Below are 26,540 nucleotides of genomic sequence, written 5' to 3'. Positions count from 1 at the left end.
ATCATTGCACACACACACAACTAATCGCACAAGATATTTCAAAAGCGTGTATGAATATGCGTTGGCGACGCTGACGCCCTGCATTTTTCGCCGACTCATTAACCTGTGACGAATTTAGAACTTCACCGTCCGTGGAGGCAGCAGGGCATCTACTTGCAGGGGCGGAGCCAGCGTGGCAGAGCACTCATTTTTTTTCCAGTCAACTTTAGGCCTTTTATTATAGCTATAGAAGCCCAATAGTTAGCAGGCTCCACTCGATTCTGTGTTGGGTTCGCCCCTGCCTACTTGTACGGGCTCGCTTGTATTTTTTCTTTTATTCTTTTTCTTTCATACCAAAAAATTGAAAGAGGGGTTGATGAGACCTCTCCACCCTGCAGTAGATCCACCCCTTGGTGGAGTAGGATAATGCTAAACTCGTGGATTAGTTTCCGTATAATTTTCTCTGTCAGGAATTAGTCTATATATAAAAAAAGTGGTTTTCGCGTTTGATATGTCGTACAGGGATTCAACTCAATGACATCTTCGTCAGATTAGCAGGGATATTTGTGCGCGTAAAAAAATTTCATACAGCTGTGATGCCGACTTTAGCAAGTTCCATGCATGATCAAACTGCATGACATCATGTTAATGTTTTAGAGGAACATTAAAATTCCATTAAACCATGGACATATCGATTTCGCTAAGTCCTCGACACCAATGGTGGAGCTTGAAGAAGATTACATGAGGGACAAGCTAAAAGTAAGAAGATTGCTGGAGGGACCCTCAGTCCCTAAGAAGCTCCGCCCCTGCTCGACACCATGTGATATACCGACCCATAACTGGTCAGCACGGAGGACACTTGCATCCAAGCGCAGCAACAACATGCACAATCTTATGACAAGTTCTAGAACAATAAATAATCGAAAAACTTATGAAGTTCAGAAGACACATGCTTTATTGTCAAGACTTGGATAAGAACAGACCAATACCTTTGTCATATATTGAGCTATGAATCAATCTCAATATGCAGAGACTTCATAGATGATAACAAAACATGATATCATTAACTTAATAGAGAGGATGAAGAATTCTAACCTTAGAATTCTTCACAAACTACGAAATGGTAAATTATACCCTCTATCAATTTATCAAACCAAGTTTTTTTTCCCAAACCTTAGAATTCCAACTTTAAAATTCTTCATCCTTTATCAATTTATCAAACCAAGTTTTCCCCAAGTGTGGCTAAACAATTATATCCTTGATCCCACCTAAACCAAGGCGACAAAGGTAGATATGAGAAAACTAAGGTATTGCCAGTCATGGGGTTTCCACCGACAACTATAAGCATGCAATTTCATAAACGAATATATTTAGAAACATAAGATCAAAATGCATCAAGGACAACTTATCTTCACCATGGTGCTCAGTAGGATCCTCGAACTCCTGATCCTAGATGACTAATCCAAAATAAAACAAGACAATAAACACCCAAACCAAGAAAAAAAGCTAAAAACACATCAAACAACTCTATTTATTTTTTTTTATGATTTTTGGTGATTAATTAGCGAAGAAAATGATTAGATTAGAGTTAAAATGGTGGAAATATGGATTGGAAAGGGTGAAAGAAGGGTGTATGATTTTTTTGGGGATTTTCTATAAGCTTCTGGAATTTTCTAGCAAATTTTAGGATTAAAAAAAGATTTTTTATTAATTAAGGAAACAATAAAAATTTTAAAAAGATCATTCAGATTATTTTAATAAATAAACACTCATTTCATAATTATTTGCTATTTTCTAGAATTAAAAACAATAAATAAATATTATTTAAACATTAAAAATTTATTAAAACGTTTTCCTTATTTTATTTATTATTTTAACACTAAAATAGAATTTAAAACATTTTATAAAAATTTATTCTACTGGAAAACATTTAAAAACCTTTATCTTATTTAGAAAATATTTTACCAAAATATATTATTCAGAAAAACCTATTTACGGATTATTGGGAATCATTTTGCTAAAGGAAAACATATTTATTGTGCTTGGTTGATGTCAGCAGAGGGAATAAAAGAAAAAGGAAAAATGATTGACTTGGCTGACGTGGCATGCTGACTAGGCCCAATGGGCTATCGTGGTCATGCCACGTAGGACAAATACGTCCACGTGGTCAGCTGACGCGGATTATATAATCTGACTTAGCAAGACGAAGGGGTACACGACTTATCTAATCATGGTCGTTGGCTACGAATTGGAGGATAGTGATTTATTCTACCTGTGTCCCGGCAGTTTGAAGTCGATGGTGACGGTGACGGCTTCCGCAACGGTGCACTCATAGATGGAGGCGTCGTTGTGGTGACTAGGGAGCTTCGATGAGCGGTGAAAGATGATGCGGAGGTGACGACAAGCAGGTCTAGGGGACACATCAACATTGGGGTGGCTTGTAGCTCCTTGGCGACCATGATAGAGGCTCGGGATGGTAGAGTTTCACTAGAGAATACTTGGAGAGGCGCTGCACAGTGGGGATGTAGACAGTGAGTGACAGAGGAGTATCCTCTTGTGTCATTGAACCCATTTGTGGCACATGTGTGCGTCGGGGTAGTGTGCCGCGGCTTGGTGGCGGTGAGTGAGCTCGGGAGGAGCAAAATCTTGAGGGGAGGGCTCACGAGCGGCGTTGTAGCTCTAGGAAGCGAGGAAAGGGATGTGAAAGCGCTTGTGATGCCGAGGAGAGGTCCGGGGAGGGGGTGTATTATAGGATGGGGGTGCGGTTCGGTGTGAGTCGCCAACAAGATCTCGCGCATGATTTTTGGGTCTCTGCGTTCAAATGTGCTACGATTTGCTCCTCATTTCCTTCCATATTGCTTGGGGTTCCCTTCTGTACTTCAGCTGGGTGATCTCCTTCCTTAACTTGGTGTGAATTCGGTGGTGATGGTCGGAGGTGGTGCTGAGAGGGGGAAAAAAGGAAAAAGGAGTGGTAGGTGGACGGCCCGGGAGCGTGAGAGAGGCGCGGGGTGGGAGGCGAGCGAGTGGGTCGGCAACCTAGAGCGGGAGCGAGAGGACGGGAGAGAGGAGGGAAGGAGGGCCGCCTCGGGTGTCGGCTGGATCGAGAGGGGGGGGGGCTGAGAGGAGAGAGGGAGAGGGGAGTTTGGCTGAGGAGAAGGTTTTTTATTCTTTTCTTTTGAATTCTTTTTTTCCAAAGGCACAAAAAATATTTTTTGAAGAAAAAATTTAGGTTACAAAATTCGGATTGTTATATTTATCTCGCATAAGACATCATGTTTTTGTAGGGGAACCAAACATATCAAAATTTTCTTTAAGAAGAAATAGAGACGGAACCAGCCGTAGGTCAAGCTCCCAGCTTGCAGATTCAAGTTTGGGCTGGGCTTCAAAAATATATCATTTATATAATAAAATCTAATAAAATGCTTAGATCCAAACCTCAAGCTAAAGCCCAAATTGCCATGGGAGTATGGGACAGGTTTCGCCCATGAGATGAAGCTTCTTGTCAAATCTCAGCCGTCCAGCCTCCAGGTCATAGAAACCGCCTGCCCAACAAAATTTTGTTTGCGGACGCCGGCCCTACAAATGGGCCAAGGAGCACAGGCCACAGCTGACATAGACTGCGAGACATAGCTGGGCCAGTGCAATTGTGCAAGCACTATACAAACTCCGCAAAACGTTGAGTTTTTTTATTTTTAGATTTCGAATATAAAAAATTATAAAACTAGACATCTATTTGAAAAAATTTAAAAAATAAGCCACGGTTACCTATTAGAAGAACGATGGTAAAATATCACCTTTTCAGTGAGCGATATGTTTTAAAAAATAAAGATATCACCCCTTAATAGGCGACAGGTTAAAAGAACTAAAAAACCCTATGTTTCATTATACTCAAAATTCAAAACACTATTAAAACAGTCATAAAAAATATGTTATAGAACATGACACAATCTATCCCTTCAAAAAATTCAACTCAAATAATTACATTTACAATAAGAAAAAAAAAGACAAATTTCATTGTACACAATGACGCATATTATGTACAATAAAATTTATCTATTTTGTTTCTTATTATATAAATTATATTTTTATATGATTTTTTAAGCTAGATTATAGTATCACATATAACATATATTTTTTAAAATTTTTCATTACTATTTTGATAGAGTTTTGAATTTTGAGAGAATCAAATATAATTTTTTATTTTTTTAAAAATAAATCCATCGTAAGTTGAAAGGGTGATATATTTTTTTAAATCTACGGTTGGAAGGGCGATATTTTGTTGTTACCAACAAACGTCTAGTTTTCAATTCTTTGATTTTAGAAATCCCAAAGACTAAATTTCGAGCGTGCATGCTCTCGTCATGCAGCATGCACGCTCAGATGAGCCGTTCGTTCTGCATCGGATGTCATTAGATGCATGTATGGAGAAGAGAAATATGACAAAATTGCTGACGTCATTCACATGCAAATCTATTTTAAAACTTTAAAAAACTATAGTTTTCAAACTGAGCATCTAAATTAAAATCCGATCACACCATTGTGTTTCGTGCTATAAGAGCTTCAAAACTAGACCCCAGTTGAATATATTTTGATGATATTTTTTTTCTAACATCAACTTCGTATAAAAAAGTGCTTCTGTGTGCATTATAATTTGCTTATGATTTTTGAAAACTTGATCATGACTATAAAAAACTTGCTTATTCATCAAAATATTTTTCTCAAATCTGTACCTAGTTATGCTAATTTTGCTTTTCAAATTCACATAATATGCTTTTCTGGTTCACATGAATTGCTTGTAATTTAGAACTAATATGTTTTTTTATGAGTTTACACGGATTTGAGTTTTTCAAATTGAAACAATTTGCTTTCTGGATTTTCTGAACTGTTTGGGTGCGTCTCTCTTCTTTGCTGCTATACCATGCTAGTCTTTGTTAGGATTACTAAGATGGTTAGATGAAATGCTTTTTCACAGCATATGAAATGCTTTTCCATAGTATATAAAATATTTTTTTAATACATATGATTTTTGCCTGTGGACAGACAAATTCGCTTTTTCCCAGGTATTATCGCGGACGTGCTCTGCGTGTGTCATACGAATTTGCCTTAATTAGGAAAACAATTAATTAAATATTTTTTTAATTAAGAGTGTGCATGCTATCCTTTTATAGCATGCACAACCAGTATTTAGTCGTGTCCTTTAGAAATATTAAACTAAAAAAATTCCAAAAAACGTTCAGCAACTTCACCAACCCGTTGAGACCAAAACCCTAGAAAGCCGCCGTGACCAGGCATAAAATCCCCGCACGCGCCGCCGCCGCCGCCCCGCTCCACGGACGAGGAGGAGAAGCCGCCGCGAGAACATCCAGGGCGGGCAAGATGCAGATTTTTGTGAAGACGCTGACGGGGAAGACCATCACCCTCGAGGTCGAGAGCAGCGACACCATCGACAATGTCAAGGCCAAGATCCAGGACAAAGAAGGTGAGCTCGCGCGCGCGGCTTCGCTTCCTCCTTCGTCTTCTCCTGCCTCGCTCTTCCTTCTCAGCTCTTCTTGTTTCCGTCCGTAGGGATCCCGCCGGACCAGCAGCGGCTGATCTTCGCCGGGAAGCAGCTGGAGGACGGGCGCACCCTGGCGGACTACAACATCCAGAAGGAGTCCACGCTCCACCTCGTTCTCAGGCTTCGCGGTGGCATCATCGAGCCCTCGCTGCAGGCGCTCGCTCGCAAGTACAACCAGGACAAGATGATCTGCCGCAAGTAAGCTAACGCTCTCGCGCTTCCCATTTTTACATATCCAATTCTGGCGGTTTTGATTATTCGTCGGAACTGTACATGAATGCGGGAATGATATACATCACTTTCACATGTGTTTATGCCTTTTATGGATTCATTCATGTAAAGAAAAATGTTTTAAGTTTATCCGCTACTAGGAAATGAACAATTTGTCAAATAGAATGTAACTGCTGCATAGAAAGAAATTTACTGTGTTAATGTGCAATCGCACAAGCTCAGGTGCCACTTTTATTTTCAAATGATGTGCTTTCCATCCCCCCCCCCCCCCCCATAAATGTGGTTGTATGTAATAGATTAATTACAACTGTCTAATTCCAGTGAGCTCGATGTGTTTTTGACTTTTTGTCCCTTCAAAACTGTAAGCTGGGGCAGTTGGTGTGCACTGACCTGCTGGTTAGTGATCCAAACATGACTGATTGACAGACCAATTGTATTGCTACAAGTAAACTTGTAATTTAGCTTATCATTGTGCAGAAACCTTAATCAAATGCACATATATCCACCATTACAGCATTCACCAATGACACCACCAGACTTACCTAACCTTGCACACCCTTTTCGAATTGAACCTTGAATCTGCAAAAGTTCCTCTTGTTTCATTTTTCAAAACAGTATCTTTCTTTTACCATTTCATTCTCTAAGGTTTTACCCCAATAGGTGCACTATTTTAGTTAAAAATATTCCTGCCTTAGTTGCCAAGCATCTACTGAAGTAATGGCAGACATGTTTGATCACTCTTGCAGTGTTTTTTTTTTTGCATTTTCTCGCAGGCCCAGCATTTTCTCCTTTTTAAGAGAGATTCAATCTTTGTCAGCTCGTGTTCCGTTCCCTTTTCCCATGTTTTATTATCGCTGTTTCTGTGCCTTACATTTGGGACAACCAATTACTGGCTTGATGATGATTTTTCTTGCTTTAACCACACTGAAATCGAAGACCGGAAGAGGAGGATTTTCCCCTCTTCTTTTATTGCTCTTCTCTCTTGGTGGTTCCTTGTGATGTCTCTTCCTCTTAGCGAAGAACAAATGCGGAATTCAATTTTCGTTAAATATTGTTCTTCATCAAAAGAATGAGATGGAAGGATGCGGCGGGATTGAAGAGCATTGTGAAAAGGGAGTAGGGAGGGTCTCATCTGACGGATCTTCACATGTGGAAAGCTTTGTCCTTTATACTGTGAGCCCCCAAGTAACCGATCTTCGCTTCGTTGTAACTGTCAGTATGTGACATTTCCCTGTACGATTTGATGGATGTTGTTTAACTCAATGTTTTTTGATTTTTTAGGTGTATTTATATGCCTATCATGGCCTGAGTTTGGTTCTTTCTATTTATTGGTATGTAGGCAGTACTCTGGCTTGCCAATTTAGTTAACTGTATAGTACAAGTCTGGCGCTTGCTGCTTTTGCTTGTGTATATTACATGCAATCTAAGTACGCTAATCTACAGCTGGAAATGTTCTATTATGTAGTGTGATTTTACTTGTTGGCTTTTTTAGGTGTATGGGTACACCATACATGCCTGTGACTTGTGAGGTTTTTGACATGTGCTAGTGCTCTCCTGAGAATGTATTTTGTTCTTTATGTGTAGGGGTGTTTAAAAAAATGGCATGAGTGATGAATCAATTAGATGTGCGAAGTGACCTTATGAGCTGAAACTTTGAGGCATAACTTCTGTCTGACTTGCCAATTTACTTGCTGTATTCCACTGCAAGTTAGGGTGCTTGTTTTCTTCTTTTTATTTGCTCTTTTTGCATGCTTACATCATAATTTTGTTGTTTTTGGTCGCAGAATTTTTTGAACAAAAATTGGCATGAGTGATGAATCAATTAGATGTGTGAAGTGACCTTATGAGCTGAAACTTTGAGGCATAATTTCCATCGGATATGCCAATTTATTTGCCGTATTCCACTGCAAGTTTAGGTGCTTGTTTTCTTCTTTTTATTTGCTCCTTTTGCATGTTTACATCATAATGTTGTTGTTTTTGGTAGCAGAGTTAATCTCTTTCACTGTTGTTGAAGCAAATCTTATGTGCTAAACCTGTGACTTCTAAGGCACACTTCTATTGCCATGCTATTTGCAACTTTCTCCTCTGCATTACAATCGTATTCCCAGTTATAGAATCTGAAAGTCCGTCTAACGCATTGACCTGATATTTTACCATTTGTGCTCAGATGCTATGCACGCCTGCACCCAAGGGCTGTCAACTGCCGCAAGAAGAAGTGTGGTCACAGCAACCAGGTGAGCGTTATTGCATTGCAGAGTGTTGTACTGATACCTAGGCTACCGTTGTACTTGTTCTCTATCCTTCCATTTGACAATAAGTTGAGCCAAAATCATTCGCAAAGGGTTGCCTTTTGTTCCGTAGTGTAGTTGGCACCCTCTATCCATGCCTCAGTTGTGGCTTGTTCCTAGTTCACGGAGTCAACGAACGTCTTATTTATTGTGATTTGATGAAATTTCTCTTACTTTTCTCCTTTCAGCTGAGGCCCAAGAAGAAGATCAAGAACTGAGTGTCGCTTTTTGACGAACCATTTAAGTCATCTCCTGTATCGTATGTTATTTCGTGTTGTTGTCTGGATGTTGAACCGTATTTATCGTGCCTAACTTTCGGCCTTCTGTTGTCGATGATGACAGTCCTGGTACTATATGGCAGTAGCTTCTACTCTGCTCGTGCAGTTTTGGTCGCTGCACCTCTCGCGGTTGTGGCTTCATTTTTTCTCTCCTTTTTTTCTTATGGTGTGTGTTCTGTAGTGTTGTGAAACCGTAGTCTAGTAGGCGGCCGTGGCACTGGTGCGCGCGTTTTACCTTTCTCGCCCGGCACACGCACGGTTGCTCGCGGTCACTGTTACCGGTAGTGTCGTGCCTGGGACGTCCGGCTGCCGCATGACCAGTCGAGGCCCTGGAGGTGCAAACAGACCTTGGTTCAATGGCGCAGCTGGCAGTGGCGGTCCCTGTGGTTCAACGCTCTGCATCCCGCGATGAAAGCGGCTTGGCGAACGAAGCAAATGCTAGCAGTGACCCTGGAACGATGCTGGCAGTAGCAGGTTGACATGCTTGTCCTAGGAAGCATTCGACAGACCGATGAAGCTGATGTGAACAGCTCTGGGTGCAGCACGCATTCTTGCGACCTCAGTATCTCCTCTTTCTTTTATACGGGCTACAAATGCGGAAGCCGCTGCAGGGCGTCGAAGGCGGGCTCTTTGTTAAACATTTTTTTTCCGAACACGGGATACTCCATTTCCATTAGAGATTAACGGAAACCACCAGTACGAAATACAGCCATACGAAGGTTTAGATAACAGGGACACGTCTTTCTTTGTTAACCGGTGAATGTTTGCAGTTGGCACGATACTCGTATCTCGTGTGCTCGTTTGTTCATTCTTGTTCATGACATTGGGCGAGTTCAAATGATCCCCGATGTCGCTCGTGCTTCCAAATTTGGGTGTGCAGTCTACGTGAACCATGCCAGGCAATCTTTTCTTTCCTTTCCCTTCTCGCCCCCGCGAAATGCGTCTGTCTGCTGGTGCGGCATGCTTGTTTCTTCCCCTTATTAGCCTCTCGTTTCGTGCCCTTTGCCCCCACCCCTCCCCCGACGAGACGGCCGTCTCCTCGGTCGTCCAATCGTCGGCGAGGAGGAGCGACATTTCGGCTGCCTTGAATCGTACGTTTTTTCCTTATTTCTCTGTGTTTCTTGATAGCCTCCATTGAATTTTTTGTTGCCATATGCCCTGCTGTTTTTTTCTCTCATTGTTGCTTCAACAACCATATTTTTTAGGGCAATAGGTCAACAGATCGATTTTTTTAATGATCAATAGAAGCAATAAGTGATAGTTCTGTTTGGCACAACTTATTACTGACTTCTGTTTATCAAAAACTATAAACAGAAACAAACAGGTTGATTAACTGTTGGCTTTTAAAATACCGATAACCTGATTTCTGATAAAATAAGCTAAAAATCGATAAGCTGGTTGAGAATGATTTTTCTAAAAAATTGATGTGCTGAGAATTTAATTTTTTTCATAAATACCAACAACTTTTAACATAGCCATAAGCAGTTTTGAGCAAAAACTCATAAGCTTCAGCTATGCTAAACTTTGTCTAAGACTTGTTTTCATATTCTCCTTATATAAGATGTGAAAGTTCTCAATTTTTGCAGCAATTATCTATCCTTCAGAAAGGCTCCCGGTCGATCCGATCCGCATCCACCGGATCGGGCACCAAACTGCATATTGCCACGGTGGTGTAAGGGAGGCTGAAAAGATGATTTGCTGCGGTGGTGTGAAGGAGGATACATACGGGGTACCTGCCAGCCACCCAGCACCTGCGGCGCAGCACAATGCAGGTAAACTTCTCCATTTCCTCTGGCACCACGGATCGTTAGCTGAAACATAAGAAATAAAAAGTACCGTATAATGCAGTCTTGTGACGATAACAGTTACACAACAAATGTAGCAAAAATTGTTCCTGGTCAACTCTCTTTTGGTTCTTGGCCCCAGGGATTCAAAACACCCGGCCTTTGATATTGGTTCAGTCTGAAACAATAGAAATGAGCAGTTGTGTTTCAGAACTTAGACTGGGGGTCGGCACTGTAACGAGTAGAGGTTTGGCACATCATTGTCATGTGACACCTGAAAAATCTGCTGCAATGTCAGGCCCTGGCAAACAAAGAGGACCCAATGCGCCCAGGAGCGGCGGGCCGCCGAAGATCCTTCCCATCGACGTGCCGGCCGTTTCCATGGGCGAGCTGAACAACATCACCGGAAATTTCGGGCAGAGGGCCCTGATAGGGGAAGGCTCCTACGGCAAAATCTACCGGGCCGTGCTGACCTCGGGGGAGCCTTGTCGCCATCAAGAAGCTCGACCCCAGCGTGTCGAGCGACTCCCTCGCAGACTTCTCCGCTCAGGTCGCTACAACAACTGTCACAGAATCCGATAGATGTGCATCAAAAGATCAAACTTTTTTACTGAAAAGCCGGCCGGCATATCGGTGCGGATCTCTGATGCAGCTATCGATGGTCTCGAGGCTGAAGAACGAGTATTTCCTTCAGCTGATGGGCTACTACCTGGACGACAGCCACAGGATCCTCATCTACCAGTTCGCCTCACACGGCTCTCTGCACGACACTCTGCACGGTACATTCAGTGTCTCGCCGGCCGGTGCCGTGACATGAGATTCCACGCACCGTCTGAGTCTGACGTGAGAAAACGCAGGCAAGAAGGGCGTGAAGGACGCGACGCCGGGGCCGGTGCTCAGCTGGAGCCAGCGGGCGAAGATCGCCTACGGCGCGGCGAGGGGCCTCGAGTACCTGCACGAGAAGGTGCAGCCGTCGATCGTGCACCGGGACGTGCGGTCCAGCAACGTCCTCTTCGACGGCTACGAGTCCAAGCTCGCCGACTTCAACCTGACCAGCCAGCCCCCCGACGGCGCCGCGCGGCTGCACTCCACGCGCGTCCTCGGAACCTTCGGCTACCATGCTCCCGAGTAAGTCCTTGCATAGTCTGCATGCATCCATCTTCCACCCAACATGTGTCAAACCAGTAGCAAAGTGGACAGTTTTGGACTAGATTACTAGGTGAGTACTAAGAAGGTTCAACTATGTTACTGAATTGTGAATTTGCGTTTTCCTTTTCGGAAGGTACGCGATGACGGGAGTATTGACCCAGAAGAGTGATGTGTATAGCTATGGGGTGATCCTTCTGGAACTACTGACCGGAAGGAAGCCCGTGGACCACACCATGCCCAAGGGACAGCAAAGTCTTGTAACTTGGGTATGCCATGCTCAATCTTCTTGCAGTTTGTCATGTCCAAGAACCATGTATTTTCCCGGTATGTGAAAATTTCTCGTGGCAAAATTAAGGCGACACCGAGGTTGAGCGAGGACAAGGTTAAGCAATGCGTCGACCCGAAGCTAGGGAACGATTATCCTCCAAAAGCAGTAGCAAAGGTAATGATCGAGACCATGTTCTGTTGTTAACTGATGCTCCTTCAGATCATATTCTGTCTGTCGAAAACTAGAAGATTTCGTGTTTTCAGATGGCGGCTGTGGCGGCGTTGTGCGTGCAGTACGAAGCAGATTTCCGGCCGAACATGACCATCGTGGTGAAGGCGCTACAGCCTCTTGTCAACAAGCCAGCCGCAGCCGGGGGCCCTAGTACATGATACACAGCCATCTCTTCATATGTACCCCGCTCTTCTTGCTTACTGTCACCCGTGTACATCGCCAGTGGTTGTAGCATGTACAAACCGATCAATCTGCAAGGGATTCAAGCGAAGCGTTCATATTTTTTTGAGTTCTTGGCCACTTGTGGGGACGCTCGACCCCATACTATCCATAGTTTGCGACTGCACTGCTTGCTCTTATCCTGATTCCTGACAACACCGTTGGGCGACAACCACTAGTACTGCAGAATGAAGTACATCCAACTGATCAAAGATTCCATTCAAACATAAAATGTTAAGCGAAAGGAGACGATGCACTCAACTTTATTCGCAATCAGTGATCGTCACGGATCTTCTTAAAGATGTTTGAGCTCAACACACCGAATTGTATTCATGTACTTAAGAATTTATACAAGTTACAGGAGTAGTAGTGCTGCTAACGGATTGAGCTATTCCTCAGGAGCTCGTGTGCAGAGGAGACCGAGTAGTGCGGGAGCGCTGAAAATGGGCAGTGCGAGGAGTCCGCGCGTTCTGTTGTCGGACGATGTCATCAGTTGGTGTAGAGCGGTTCCGATATAGAACGCGTCTATGTATCCGTTAACACCCCCGCAGTTGAAGCGATGCCTCAGACTGAATCAAAATTCTTGGAAGGATGAGCTCGGTACGCCTCTAGTCATAACATCCGCAAATTGTTGGGATGTAGGAACATGCAGAACGCGAGTGTCGCCTAAGGCTACCTTTTCCCGAACAAAGTGAATATCCAACTCGGTGTGCTTTGTGCGCCGATGATGAACTGGATTCGATGACATGTACACCGAAGAGATGTTGTCACAGTAGACGACCGTAGTCTTGCGCAGTGAGCAGTGGATTTCCTATAGGAGCTGCCAAAGCCAGGTGCATTCTGCTATGGCATTGACGACCGCACGATACTCCGCTTCAACATTTGAGCGAGACATTGTCGATTGTCGCTTGGACAACCAGGACACCAAGGTGCTGCCAAGAAAAATGCAGTAGTCGGATGACGATCATCGAGTATTTGGACATCCGGCCCAATCGCGTCTGAATAAGTTGTCAGAGTTAACTTCGGCGAGGCTGAAATGTTGATGCCGAGGTGAAAGGTCAAGATGTCGCTTAGAGGGGGGGTTGAATAGGTGTTCCTACGAAATAAAAATTTGAAGCGAATTAACAGAATCCAGAGCTTTCGGATTCAATCCGGAACTTTCGAGTTCTGGAAGTTCCTAGCTCAACCCGGAGTATCCGGGTACAGAACATGAATTCGAAATTAAAATGCCCCTAAGCAAGTCTAATTAATTCTAATTGCTACCACATGTTCCAAATGATATCTAAAGACTTTTCCATGGATCTCCTGCAGTCACAAGCTTACAATCAAGTAAATCGAGCAAATCGCCCAAAAGTCAACTAGAATAAATATGAACTCAACTAAGCAAGGAGACAAAGATTTGTTTCTCAAAGTTTGGACACCTCCACTTGAGGTTTCCACGTCTCCGTTGAGGAGCTCCAAAGAGCTGGGTCTCTTTCAACCCTAATCCTCACCAAGCGACCACTTAGATCGAGTTTGGGCTTACTCAAATGTCCTATTCTCTTACGGAGGCGAGGATGAACCTTCACAAACGTCCCGAGGCACACCACAAGCTTGGATGTTCGTCTGGCGACACCTAGCCGTTTAGGAGGATGAACCTCCAAGAGCAACAAACGCGATGTCGAATGGCTTAAAGATGAACTCGAGTGCTCAAAGATGGGAATGACGCTCACTAACACTCTTTCTTAAAATCTCAACCCAACTCTCAAATCCTTGCAAGAATTAAAGCCAAGAGGAGTGGTGAGAGCTTCTAAAGAGGCTTTGAATGTTTTGTCTCAAGTTAGTTCAGCAGCAAATGTAAGGGGGGGGGGGGTGAGGAAGTATTTATACCCAACCCCACAAAATTAGCCATTACAACACTTTCTAGACTTACCTGAAACTTCCGGGTTCAACCTGAAACTTTCGGGTTAGCTATAGACTTAGTAATCGAGGACTCCTGCTCAGAAACATTTCAAAGGTTTCGGAACCCAGAACTTCCGGGTCAACCTAGAACTTTCGGGTTAAACTTAGAGGCTCTAACCGAGCACCCCTGCCCAAACTCAATTCGGAGGTTCTGGCTACCCGGAACTTCCAGGTTGGAATTAAAATACCAACACAGGACCCCTGCTCAGAGCTCCACCCGAAGGTTCCTGCAACTCGGAACTTACGAGTTGCACCCGTAACATCCGGGTACACAGAGCAACAAAGAACTTCCCGATGTTCGTGAGGGTGTTTTGTGTCTCTCTCTTCTTTTTTTTTTGTCTAAAAGTGTACTTTGAGCATTAGAACATCTTCAAATAGATCTACATGCATTCCTCTTGATCGTATGACATTTTTAAACTCAAATTCAAAAGTAAAACAAATTTAAATCTATAGAGTATTCATATGCCGCTTCTCTTTTCCCCTTTTAAGGGTTCCTAGCATCATATAAATTCTTCATGGGACTAATACCTATTAATAAACTCATTTAACGTTATTAGTCTCTTAATCGCTTACCATCAATTATCCAAATCCCACATAGAGGGCCTAGATGCACTTTCAATCTTCCCCTTTTTGGTGATTCATAACAATACGATTAAAGCTTACAAAATATAATTGAATTAAAGATTTTGAGTCCTAAGATATATTATGAGCTCCCCCTAAATATGTGCATTGATTAAAATTTAATTTTGACTTCAAATGCACATATTTAAGAGAATTTTGCGAAAACTCCTCCCTATATTTTAGCATCTGTGGGGTGAAATAAGTGTAAGTAAACATATAAACTCATGATGTATATGACAAGATATATCACACAATAAAAGAGAAAATAACAGTACACCAATGCATTGCATAGCTTAGCATCACATAAATCTCACACTAACATAAATAAGTTATTACGAATTTTAAGTTCAATATCTAGCACACCACGTAGTTCATCACACCATTACAATAAATAGTCTTACATGTTCAACATCGGATAAGATAAAGATTTTAGCTAAAATAGGAACTGCCACAGAACCCGAAACTTTCGGGTGAACCCGAAGCTTCTAGGTTTAGGCAGACAGAACAGACAGTATAAAGATATGTTCTCCCCCACTTTGGCATCAAGTCACCAAAAAAGAAAGAGAAGCTGAAAAAGAAAGCTCAATCGATGTCCTCCTCATAGTCCTCATGTCCATCATCATCATTGTCCTGGCCACCTCCACCATATTATTCTTCTTCTGGTTCTTCCTTAACATTTGCTTGAGCATGAGATGATCTGGCACCGACAATCATTTGAGCAGCATCATACCAAGCCCATGGGTCGTCAAAAACCTTAGGCTCACTAACTTCTTCCATGGAAGCTACCGGAGAGCAAGGAAGCTCAATCATCAAATGTGCATGAATTGCTTTTTGCCTTTGTTTTAGCTTTCTCAACCTCATGTTGGTGCGATCCTTATGCTCTTTGATTTTTACGGCATTGTGAGTGTACATATTGAAAATTGCCTTTAACATAGCATGAATTGGCGATGAAGAGGATGAAGACCAGTGAAGGAGGAGAAGGACCCCTCCTAGGAGCTGCTTGAGAAGACGGTTGAGAGGATACCATAGAAGATGATTTGGTGCTCATCAACTTTATTATCAAAGGGTCATGCTTGACTTCCTTGCAAAACCCCTTCTTTGTCACCTTTTCTGTCATAAACATAATGTAAGAAGCATATGCACAACTCTTGCTTGGGGTGTGGGATGTGATAAGAATCTCTTCCCAAAGGAAATCAACAACACTAAAGGGATCACCTTCATTTGACATCGTAGCATGCAAATTTCTTGTAATTGATTGCACACTAGTAGAATCACCACTTTTGGGAGAGAGGGTGGCGCGGAACAAGAGATATAAATATTTGTAAAATGGACTCATGCCCTTTGTTATTCCATATTTCACTTCACCAAGATTATGATCATACATGAAATCCATTTCATCGGTGGTGAGTTGTTGCTCAATGTGAATTTTTGACTTGCTAGTGTCACGAACATCAAATCCAAAAAACAACCAAATGTACTGTATTTGATTTTGCACTTTTTACCTTCAATTATCCAATTCATGATTTGGTTCTCTTCATGATCATAATGGAGAGTAGCGTAAAATTGTGCAATCACCTCAGCACTCCAATTATACTAGAATCCCATGATGTGCTTGATTCTCTTGTGCTCATAGGCGGCTATGACTTCATTGAAGAAAGAATCATTCTTTTGTGCCATATAGTCCCAATCTATCCACTTCATGTGAGTGATAGGCTTCTTCTTTGGGAGTATCATAGTTTCATAGAAGTCAGATTGGAAGTCATTTCAAAACTGAGGATCTGATGCATTCTTCTCATACACAAAAGGATCTTCATATCTTTCCTTCTTGCATTTGCCGAACTTGTTCATGTAATTTACCACCCTTCTTGGTATGTGACCAAGATGAACATTTTCATGGTAAGGTTTGCGAAGATTCAAGGGTGTTAATACAATCCTTTCTTCTTGTCCCTCATATCCTCTTCCATCTCTTCATCTTGAGCTCTAGAGCTAGAGGCTAGTGCCTTTTCTTTTCCTCTGCCTGCACCTTTTCCTTTTCTAGGTGGCAAAGTACCACCATGACCCACATTGACAGTTTTAGCCATCTCATCAATGTGAATATCGCCAGACCAAGATAGTGGAATTTTCCGAATAGCCTTGCGGGCCCCATGCTGCACATGCTCACTACCACTATCACCGCCACTGCCATTTCCTTCTGAATCACTTGATGCTTCAACTAGGGGATCATGTCGAGCCTTTGTTCTTCTTTGGTAAGATTGACCAACAAACCTCTCACGCCTCATCTCACACTGTCCTACGATACATAAGGATGATATGCTTGAGATAGGGAAAAAATAGAACAAGAATTGGAATTGAGAAACATTATCTTGATGTTAGTTACTGGCCAACCCAAAACTTTCGGGTGGGACCCGGAACCTCCGAGTTTAGGAAGAGATAGAAACCGAGAGGGGTCACCCGGAGGAGAACTCGAAGCTTCCGGGTGAACTGATAGAATCCAGAACTTCTAGGTGAACCTGGAACTTCCGGGGTCTATCAACTCGACAGAGACAACTTGAGAGTGAGAGAGTTCCAGAATACGAAACTTCCGGGTTGAGCCCAGAACTTCCGGGTTATGTAAGATGACAAAACAAATTTTGAGCTGAGATTCGATCCGGATTTTGAGAGATTTGAGAGTTGGACATATAAGAGACTTTTACCACTTGTGATCAACCAACAAACAAAAATACATAAAAATGACTACAAGTAGCAAAATATGATCATAAGATCAAAAAATCAAATCCTTTTAAAAATAGCACTTAAAAAAAGATTTTTTCCAAACTTCTAGCTATGAAAGCTACTAAACTAAAATAATCAATTGTATGCAACACATCAAGCTACGTTGCGAGAATCTAAGATATTTAGCTCACTTCTCAACTCGCAAAACCTTTTCTCATCTAGTGTTTTGGTGAGGATATCGGCTAGTTGTTTTTCGGTTCTCACATGACGAATATCGATATCCCCTTTGGTTGAGTGGTCTCTCAAGAAGTGGTGTCGGATGTCAATATGTTTGGTTCTTAATTACTGTACGGGATTATTGGCTATTTTATGACACTCTGATTTTCACACAAAAGTGGAACTTTGGTCATATTATAGCCATAGTCTCTCAAGGTTTATTTCATCCAAAGTAGTTGAGCACAACAAGAAACTGTGGCAACATACTTGGCTTCGGTGATGGATAGGGCTACAAAATTTTATTTCTTTAAGGACCAAGAGACCAATGACCTACCCAAGAATTAGCAAGTCCCCAAAGTACTCTTACTATCCACTTTGCAACCGGCATAATCGGAATCCGAATAGCTGATAAGGTCAAAGGTTGAACCTTTAGGATGCCATAAGCCAAGATAAGAGGTATGAACTAAATATTTAAGAATTCTTTTAAGGACCATTAGATGACACTCTTTTAGAGTGGTTTGAAATCTTACACACATGCATACACTAAGAATTATATCAAACCTAGATGCAAAAAGGTAAAGCAAAGATCCAATCATTGAGTGATATATCTTTTGATCCACTGTCTTGCCTTCATCATTGAGGTCGAGATGTCCATTTGCTTGCATAGGAATCTTGATAGGCTTGGTATTTTTCATGTCAAATTTTTTGAGCATATCCTTGATATATTTAGTTTGATATATGAATGTCCCTTATTTGAGTTGTTTAATTTGAAATCCTAGGAAGAACTTTAACTTCCCCATCATTGAAATCTCAAACCTCTTTGTCATAATTCTACTTAACTCTTCACAAAACTTTTTTTAGTAGAACAAAATATAATGTCATCGATATATATTTGATAAATAAATAATTCATTATCAATATCTTTAGTGAATAGAAAGTCCCTATCTCAAAGCTCTTTTTGATGAGAAAGTCCCTAAGATATTTATACCATACTCTATGTGTTTTCTTAAACCCATAGAGTGCCTTATGGAGTTTATACACATGGTGAGGATACTTGGGGTCTTCAAATCTGTGTGGTTGCTACACATATACCAATTTGATGATTGGTCTATTGAGAAATGCACTCTTCACATCTATTTGGTACAAATTGAAATTATGGTGAGTAGCATAGACAACTAATATACGAATTGACTCAAGCATAGCTACAGGAGCATAAGTCTCACCAAAATCCAAACTTTCTATTTGTGTGAAGCCTTGAACAACCAACCATGCCTTGTTTCTTATCATGATCCCGTTTTCATCTTGCTTGTTGCGGAAGACCCATTTGGTGCCAATCACATTTTGATTGGGCATTTTCACAAAGGAACATACTTCATTCTTCTTAAAATTATTAAACTCTTCTTGCATGATCATCATCCAATCCGGATCTCCAAGTGCATCATCCACCTTCAAAGGTTCCAAAGAGGAAAGAGAAGAGTAATACTCACAAAAATTTGCAATTCTTGAACGAGTGGTTACCCATTTTGTATATCACTAGAATGTTATCAACCGGATGATCTCTTTGGATGCTTTGATGAACTCTTGGATGTGGCACTTAGGATTGAAATTGAATATTTTCCACTTCATCATCATCATCAAGGAATTCGTGGAGTCACCATGAGCTTGATTTTGACTTTGATCTTGATCTTGAGTTGATGTAGGTGGTCCCACTTGAGTTGATGAAGAGGGTTGATGTTGATTATTTTCGGCCATTTGCCACTTTTGGGATTCTTGAGGTTTGATTTCATCAATTGACCATCTTCTTGATTGTCTCGCTTGAAATTTCTTCCCTAAAACATTTAGATCAACTTGCTCTACTTGAGAGCTGTTAGAATTCATGCTTGATGTCTTCCTCATGAAAGTCTTCAATTTAAGTGTTTTTAAATTCACTTTAGTTGTCGCTTCTCACTTTCTTGATCTTCACATCAAACTCATTTTGAGTTGTTATCACAAATTTTTGAATATGGCTTATGTTTCATTTTTATCATGCAAAAAGAATACCCAAGTGAAACGAGAAAAAATTATCAACAATAACTAAGCCATATTTGTTACCGCCAATGTTTATGTAGGCAATGGGTCCAAATAGATCCATGTGAAGAAGTTTCAATGGCCTTATGGTCGTCATCACATTCTTGGTGGTGTGAGGAGCTTCATCTTATTTTTCCACTTGACATGCATTATAAATTCTATATTTCTCAAAAGAAATATTTGTTAGTCCTAGATATGCTCCCCTTTTTATGTTTAGGCAAATTTCTCATACCAACATGGACTAGTCGGCGGTGCCATAGCCAACCCATGCTAGATTTAGCAATCAAACAAGTTTTAGGCCTCATTTCATCCGTTGAAAAATCAACAAGATAAAGCTTGCCCTTCAAGTGACCTGTGAAAGCTATTGAGGAGTCTTCCATTCTAGAGATGGTCATACCCTTATTAGTAAATAAGCAATTGTAGTCCATCTCACAAAGTTATTACACGAACAACAAATTGTAGCTAAGAGATTTAACTAACAATACATTTGAGATAGAGTGTTTATTTGAGATAGCAATTTTACCTAAATCAAATACCTCATATTTCCTATCATCACCAAATACAATATTTTCATGTGGTCCTTAATTTTCTTCAAATGATGAGAACATACTCTTCTCTCCGGTCATGTGATTTGTGTATCCACTATCAAACACCCAACTTGATCCACCGGAGGAGTATATCTATAAAACAAATTAGGCTTTTGTTTTAGGTACCCAAATTTATTTGGATCCTTTCACATTAGTCACGAGAACTTTTAGCACCCACATATTCCTTTTCATAACACGATCCTTTATGCGAGCACCAAAATATAGAGTAACCACTTCACCACGGTGGTTCTCTTCAAAACATAAGAAGCATAAAAGGTATCTTGATGTGCATGTGCTTTGGGGTGCTTGACTAGTGTTGTGTGAGCATATGGTTTCCTATTTTCTTGAAAAACTTCAAGCATTCCTTATCATTCACCACAACATGCTTGCTCGATTTGCTCACATGCATATCAAATTCAAGCTCTCTCTTTTGCTTATTGTCCTTGACCTACATGGTCTTGTATAGGGTATTCTTAGATTTGTATGTATTGATATACCCATACTTGACCAAGATATTTACTCTCTCATTTTCCTTTTGTAATGCTTGAAAAGATTGAGCATTAGTAGCACAAGTATTTATATCAATATATAGCAACGAGAGCAACATTGGCTAGCGGACGCATTAGAGAGCAATGTTGCATCATTAGAGTAAGATGTACTATTCCGAAGGGCATCAAATTGCACTTCAAGAGCTTTATGAGTTTCATCCAAACAATTAAAATTCTCTTGAAGTGCGATATTACTACCATCTAGACTAGCAATGGATTCACTGATCAAACTTAATTGCTTGGTCAACTCCTCAACCTTCCACTTCTCTTTAGTAAGAATCTTCTCAAGTTCAAGGTTTCTCTCATTTTCAAGGATGAGCAAGTCCTCTTACTTCTCGAGAATTTTCTCTTGACTATCTATTGTTTCTATTAGTTCTTTTATTTTAGACATGACATTTTTACTTAACCTTTTAGCAATGATTCACAACCACTATCACTATCGCTATCGCTATCTATGAGCTTAGGTAGTGATTTTACCTTGCGCCTTTTTGCCATGAGACACTTGAGAGTGTCATCATCGTTGCTCATGTCGCCAAAGAGTGACTTTATCGGTGGAGAGGAGCAGATAGCGATGGTGATGACCCCTTCATCATCAGAGTTGGAGTCGAAGTTAGAGTCTCACTCCTCACCGATATGAGCTTGACCTGAATAGATCTTCTTGTGGGTCTTGTACTTGTCCTTCTTGTAAGACTCGCCATTCTTCTCTTCCTTGTCCTTGTTCTTCTTTTTGTTAGGGAACTCGGTGATGAAGTGGCCAACCTTGCCACACTCATAGCATAAGCCCTCTTGGATGGTCTTATTTTAGACTTTTCTTTCTTGTACTTGCTATAGCCGCCCTTCTTCATGAATTTCTTGAACTTTCTTACAAAGAAGACAATTTCTTCATCATCGGAGCTCTCTTCTTCACTTTGCTTGATCTTACTTGCCTTCAATGCAATATCTTTGGTCTTGAAGATTGAGCTTTGCTTGACAAGGTTCTTTACTTCATTGGCTTACTCCTCCATGAGCTCATGAGCAGCAATTCTACCAAGCACATCACTTGACGTGAGTCTCTTGTAGTCTCTTCTTTTGTGGACGAGAGTTACCAAGGTGGGATTTCTTGGTGCGAAAGCTCTCATCACCTTGTGGTAATCTAGTTCTTCACTTCTAAGCCATCTAATTTTGTTCATTAGCACCATCGTGCAATCATACATTGCTTGAGTGGTTTCATCATCTTTCATTACGAATCTTCCCAATTTACTTTCAAGCAACTCTATCTTTGATTCTCTCTCACTCTTGGTGCCTTCATGTGCGACTTAGAGTGTGTCCCATACCACTTTGGCCTCCTCAAGCTCATCCACATTGTTGAACTCCTCAGGGCTCAAGGCACCAAGCAACATGCTTGCGACTTTTGCATTGCGGTTGAGGTTTTGCTCAATTTTGGGAGTGAGCTCTATATCTTCATCTGATAGGTCAAAACCTATACACACAATCTTTGAAATACTTGGATGAAAAGATATTAGATGCAATTTCATTTTGTGCCTCCAAGCGGCATAATGTGTGCCATCAAAATATGGAGCACGCTAGGATGGCACAAAAATGTAAGAATGAGGTGTATTTAATTTATCATAGTTGAAACCTATTCCAACTCCCTTATTCTTGCCATCACCCGATGTTTCATCCTTCGGACTCTTCGGGCTTTTCTCCCCGGATGTCGACATTTTCTAATTCTCCAAGCGGTGAAGCATTGTAGAAGATTAAACTTTGATACCAATTGAAAGGTCAAGATGTCACCTAGAGGGGAGGGGGTGAATAGGTGTTCCTACAAAATAAAACTTCATAGCAGATTAACAGAATCCGGAGCTTTCGGGTTCAATCCGGAACTTCCTGGTTCTGGAAGTTCCGAGCTCAACCTGGAGTATCTGAGTATAGAACACGAATTTGAAATTAAAATGCCCCTAATCAAGTCTAATTAATTCTAATGGTTACCACATGTTTCAAATGATGTCTAAAGACTTTTCTATGGTTCTCCTGCAGTCACAAGCTCACAATCAAGTAGATCGGGCAAATCGCCCAAGTCAACTAGAATAAATATGAACTCAAGTAAGCAAGGAGACAAAGATTTGTTTCCCAAAGTTTAGACACCTCCACCTGAGGTTCCTACGTCTCCGTTGAGTAACCCTAAAGAGTCGAGTCTCTTTCAACTCTAATCCTCACCAAGCGACCACCTAGATCGAGCTTGGGCTTACTCAAATATCATCTTCCCTTACGTAAGCGAGGATGAACCTTCACAAACGTTCCGAGGCACACCACAAGCTTGGTTGCTCATCGGGCGATGCCTATCCATCTAGGAGGATGAACCTCCAAGAGCAACAAATGTGATATCGAACGGCTTGACGATAAACACGAGTGCTCAAAGATAGGAATGACGCTCACTAGTGTAACATCATGAGTTTAGCATATTAGTTATTTATGAATTTTCGCTTCAAATTAAAACTTTTTGTGATTAATTAGGCTAACTAAAATCAAGGAAAAATGTATATATATACTAGTATGTATACATTCATATATATGAAATGTATTGAGTTGACCAGGTATTCCAAAATGCACTAAAATTGTTTCCAAAATAATCCTTGCATTAAATTAGTTCATATGTGTTGGTTTATTGTTTTTATTGTTCTTAGTGTGGAGATTTAAAATTGAATGTCTCTCAATTTCAAATTTATTCTTAGTTTATATTCAGCCTAAATCCAAATTGAATTCAAATCCTCCCTCAAGAGTCAAGATCCAAGTCCAAATCACAATTCAAATATGTTTATTTGAATTGATATTAATCCAAAGTCAAATCTAAATTCAAATACTTCAATTTGAATTTAAATCTAATTCCTTATTCCATTTTCCTTTTTCTCTCTTCCCAAGCCAAACCTCTTTCCCTTCTCTCTTTGCGCGGCCCATGGCAACCGACTCGGCCTTCCTTTCTTTTCCCCCCTCCTTCCTTCCCTGTGCTAGGCTGTGACCATGCCGCTCGACCCACTGGGCCTGCTTGCCCTCACGCTGGACAGAACGCCCACACACGCACGCCCGCGTGAGCGTGGTCATCCACGCGTCGCACATCGATCAGCCGCCCGCCAGGCCTCCTTCTTCTCCTTCCTCTAGCTCGACACCACGTCGGCCGCAGTTTCCCCTCCGGGAAAATATCCCTACCCAGCTTCCGCACCCTCGCTCTCTCTCCTCTCTCTTATGTCTTCTCCCTTGTCTCTCTCCACCCATGCTCGTGTGCCCATGCCTCTGCACCGCGTGACTTTCGCGCCCGCACATAAACAAGGACGACGCAGAGCGCCTGTACCACGGGAAAAGCGGTGGGTGCTGCTCCACCACCTTTCCGCTGCACTACACGCCGATGTCTGCCCGATGCCATGCATGCACCGCCTCCCTATGCTCCCCTCCCCTCTATAAATAGGGCCCCCGGTCTCCCTCTCCCTCTCTTTCTCTGTTTCTCCATGCCACCTCACCGCCATTGCCATTCATGCCACCACACATCCACCGTCGCTAATCCACCATCCACAAGCCACCGAGGAGCTCTAGGGAGCCAATGTCGACCCTGTGTTGCCATCCGTTCGCCGGAAGCCCGACGGGAGGGCGTCCGAGCTAAAGCAGAGCCGTCCGCTGCTTCGATGTCGTCGTTTTGCCGTCCCGCTTCTCCCTGTGTCTGAGCTTGGTGAGCCTTCTATTCCCCCCTCACCTCTGTGTAGATAGCATGTCACCGCCCCAAGCTCTCCGTTAGTGTGTAGCAGCGCACCACCGTGCTTATTGCCTTTCGTCGTCGGCGTGATGATGCTTCGTGTGTGTGACCGGCTATCATGCTGTGATGCCTAGGGCCCCTTTTCCTTGTAGGTTGGCACCTCCCAGTGCAGGGGAGGTGCTGCCTGATTTTGCCTGCACCATTGTCCCCTCTTTGGCGGTCGTCTGGTATCGCTTTCTCCACTGGCTGCCGTTGATGAGCCTTCGGTTGAATTCCCCGTCATGTATATATCCCCACTGTGGACTTCCTGTCGTGAAACCCTGGCCAAAGCATGTCGTTGGTGAGCATTCCGGTGTGACTTCACCGTAATTCCTCGCTGCCGGCCACTTTTCCGCTCCCCTCCACTGCTCGCGCGCGTCCGCGCGCGTTCGCCCGCCTGCACGGATCGACCATAGGCCGTGGCTCAGCTTGGCCGAGTGGGCCACGGCTCAGTTCGGTCATGGCTAGCCGCCAGGCCAGCCCAACCGCCCACTGGCCATGCCCCAATGCACCAGCCCAGCTCCGCAGCCCGCTAGCCACCAGCCCAAACCTAAGCGGGCTTGAACTGTACGACCAAGTACTGTGCAACCCAAGCCCAGTTCGGCACATCTAGGCCCAGTCCTGGCCCATCCAAGCCCACTTCGGTCCAACCAATATTTTTTATTGGGTCTAGATTATTGTTCAGTGGGTCCCACCCATGGGCTCCACATATAAATAGAGAAATTTCATAATTTCTCGATTTAATTTTAGATTAAATCTTCTAGGAGTCATAACTTCTCCATTCTGGCTCCAATTTCGCGATTCTTTCACCGAAATTCATTTAATCTAGATATCTAACTGTCCATCATAATGTGATATACATTAGGGATCATTTGGTTTTCCATTTGGTGTTATTTGATTCTTCTCTAGTGTTACCATTATTTATCGTAGTCGCTATTGCAAAACCACTAGAATTATGCGAGTGCTGCGCCGGGAGCATTAGGAGCGAGGAAGATCCTGACTACAACCAAGACTTTGAAAAAAACCTCGAAGAAGGCAAGTCTTATATCCTTGATCATATTGAACCTATGTTTTCAACTAATCTACATGATCAACTAAAACTGGACTTATATCGCATGTGCTATGTATTGTGCTTTTACAAACTATTATAGTTAATCCTATGAAACACTTGCCATGCCATAAAGCTTATCATCCAAAGTGCATATCACCCTAGGATTACCTGTTGTGATGTATATTAATGACAAATAACGTCTTGATATCTAGCATGCTTAGGTTTGAATACGTCTCATCGGAGACGTCGCTTTTAAAACACGTCTCCTCGGAGATAGGAATTACCGTTGTCAATGTTAAACTCATATACCATGGATCATTGATGGTAATAAATTCCGTGATTGTTGTGAAATCCTTGATGTCATGTGGGATATGGTGGGAGGTGTGTAAAAATGGGTGAAAACTGTTTGGCTGGTCAGGTGGAGTAGTACTTTAGATGAGGATGCTCTTGGAGGCTTGAGTCACCTCTGTGGTGTTCATTACCAGAAGATACCTACCCTGGTCGCTTAAGGACTGAGTCTTGTGCCATCATGCTTAGTCACTCTCGTGTAACCATGCGTCCTAAATGGGTAGGACTTGACTTTTCTTCACCAGATTGAGTTAGGCATCATACTAGAAGGCTGAGAGCAGTGAGCAGTCAAGTGTCCATCTGTCCCTCTGTTTGAAGGTTGCTAGTATTGGTATAGGCTTAAAAAGAGGATTGGCTTTCAGTACATGGACTCTGGTGCTTGGTGGCAAATCTCGTAGAAAAGCCCAGCAGGAAAGGTGATTGGAGTGTCTTGGTATGGTTTGCTCCTCTGCTTGCAACGGTTGGAGGCTGAGCATATCGCATGGGTAAAGATGTACAACCTATGCATAGTGTAAACCTATTTGAATAGCTATGTCCGCTGTCATGGACATGCGAATGCATGGTCACACTTGAATAGACTCTGGGTGCGTATGTTTTGATGAGTGAGTGTGTGGACTAGATGTCCATGTGATGAGGTTCTTGGCTCAATCCGCCAGAAGCTGTGTGGTACTAGAGGTATACCAGATGTGATGATAGGGACTGCGG

General features: G+C 42.2%; 1 protein-coding gene, 2 non-coding genes and 1 pseudogene across 4 annotated transcripts; all 4 read left to right on the top strand.

Annotated features, from left to right (window-relative positions):
• Positions 1 to 5,224: 5,224 nt before the first annotated feature.
• Positions 5,225 to 8,474, top strand: LOC133911981 (ubiquitin-ribosomal protein eL40z fusion protein). Of its 2 annotated transcripts, XM_062354497.1 has the most exons (4): positions 5,227 to 5,458; positions 5,545 to 5,734; positions 7,935 to 8,001; positions 8,244 to 8,474. In XM_062354497.1, the coding sequence occupies exons 1-4, from the start codon at positions 5,356 to 5,358 to the stop codon at positions 8,271 to 8,273; spliced, it is 390 nt and encodes a 129-aa protein (XP_062210481.1). In that variant the 5' UTR covers positions 5,227 to 5,355; the 3' UTR covers positions 8,274 to 8,474. The 2 variants fall into 2 exon arrangements, with proteins under 2 accessions (XP_062210482.1, XP_062210481.1); XM_062354498.1 differs by lacking the exons at positions 7,935 to 8,001; positions 8,244 to 8,474 and adding an exon at positions 6,836 to 6,902 and having other exon boundaries at positions 5,225 to 5,458.
• LOC133913912 (small nucleolar RNA Z266) lies at positions 7,364 to 7,452 on the top strand. Its single transcript, XR_009909147.1, has one exon. It is a non-coding gene; the product is annotated as a small nucleolar RNA Z266 (small nucleolar RNA).
• LOC133913913 (small nucleolar RNA Z266) lies at positions 7,567 to 7,655 on the top strand. The gene has a single exon (XR_009909148.1). It is a non-coding gene; the product is annotated as a small nucleolar RNA Z266 (small nucleolar RNA).
• A 1,440-nt stretch (positions 8,475 to 9,914) lies between the features above and the next one.
• LOC133911987 (probable protein kinase At2g41970) lies at positions 9,915 to 12,117 on the top strand (annotated as a pseudogene).
• The last annotated feature ends 14,423 nt before the right edge of the window (positions 12,118 to 26,540 follow it).

The sequence above is a fragment of the Phragmites australis genome, chromosome 3 (genome assembly GCF_958298935.1).
Source record: "Phragmites australis chromosome 3, lpPhrAust1.1, whole genome shotgun sequence".
In the NCBI taxonomy this organism is placed as follows: domain Eukaryota; kingdom Viridiplantae; phylum Streptophyta; class Magnoliopsida; order Poales; family Poaceae; genus Phragmites; species Phragmites australis.
The sequence above is the reverse complement of the archived record's forward strand: the minus strand, read 5'-3'. Positions and strand labels throughout refer to the sequence as shown.

Excerpts from the sequence above, each read along its gene's own strand:
- LOC133911981 (XM_062354497.1), top strand. The coding sequence starts at position 5,356 with ATGCAGATTTTTGTGAAGACGCTGACGGGGAAGACCATCACCCTCGAG. Across the intron at positions 5,459-5,544 it reads CAAGATCCAGGACAAAGAAG|GGATCCCGCCGGACCAGCAG; the intron begins GTGAGCTCGCGC and ends TTCCGTCCGTAG. Across the intron at positions 8,002-8,243 it reads AGTGTGGTCACAGCAACCAG|CTGAGGCCCAAGAAGAAGAT; the intron begins GTGAGCGTTATT and ends TTCTCCTTTCAG.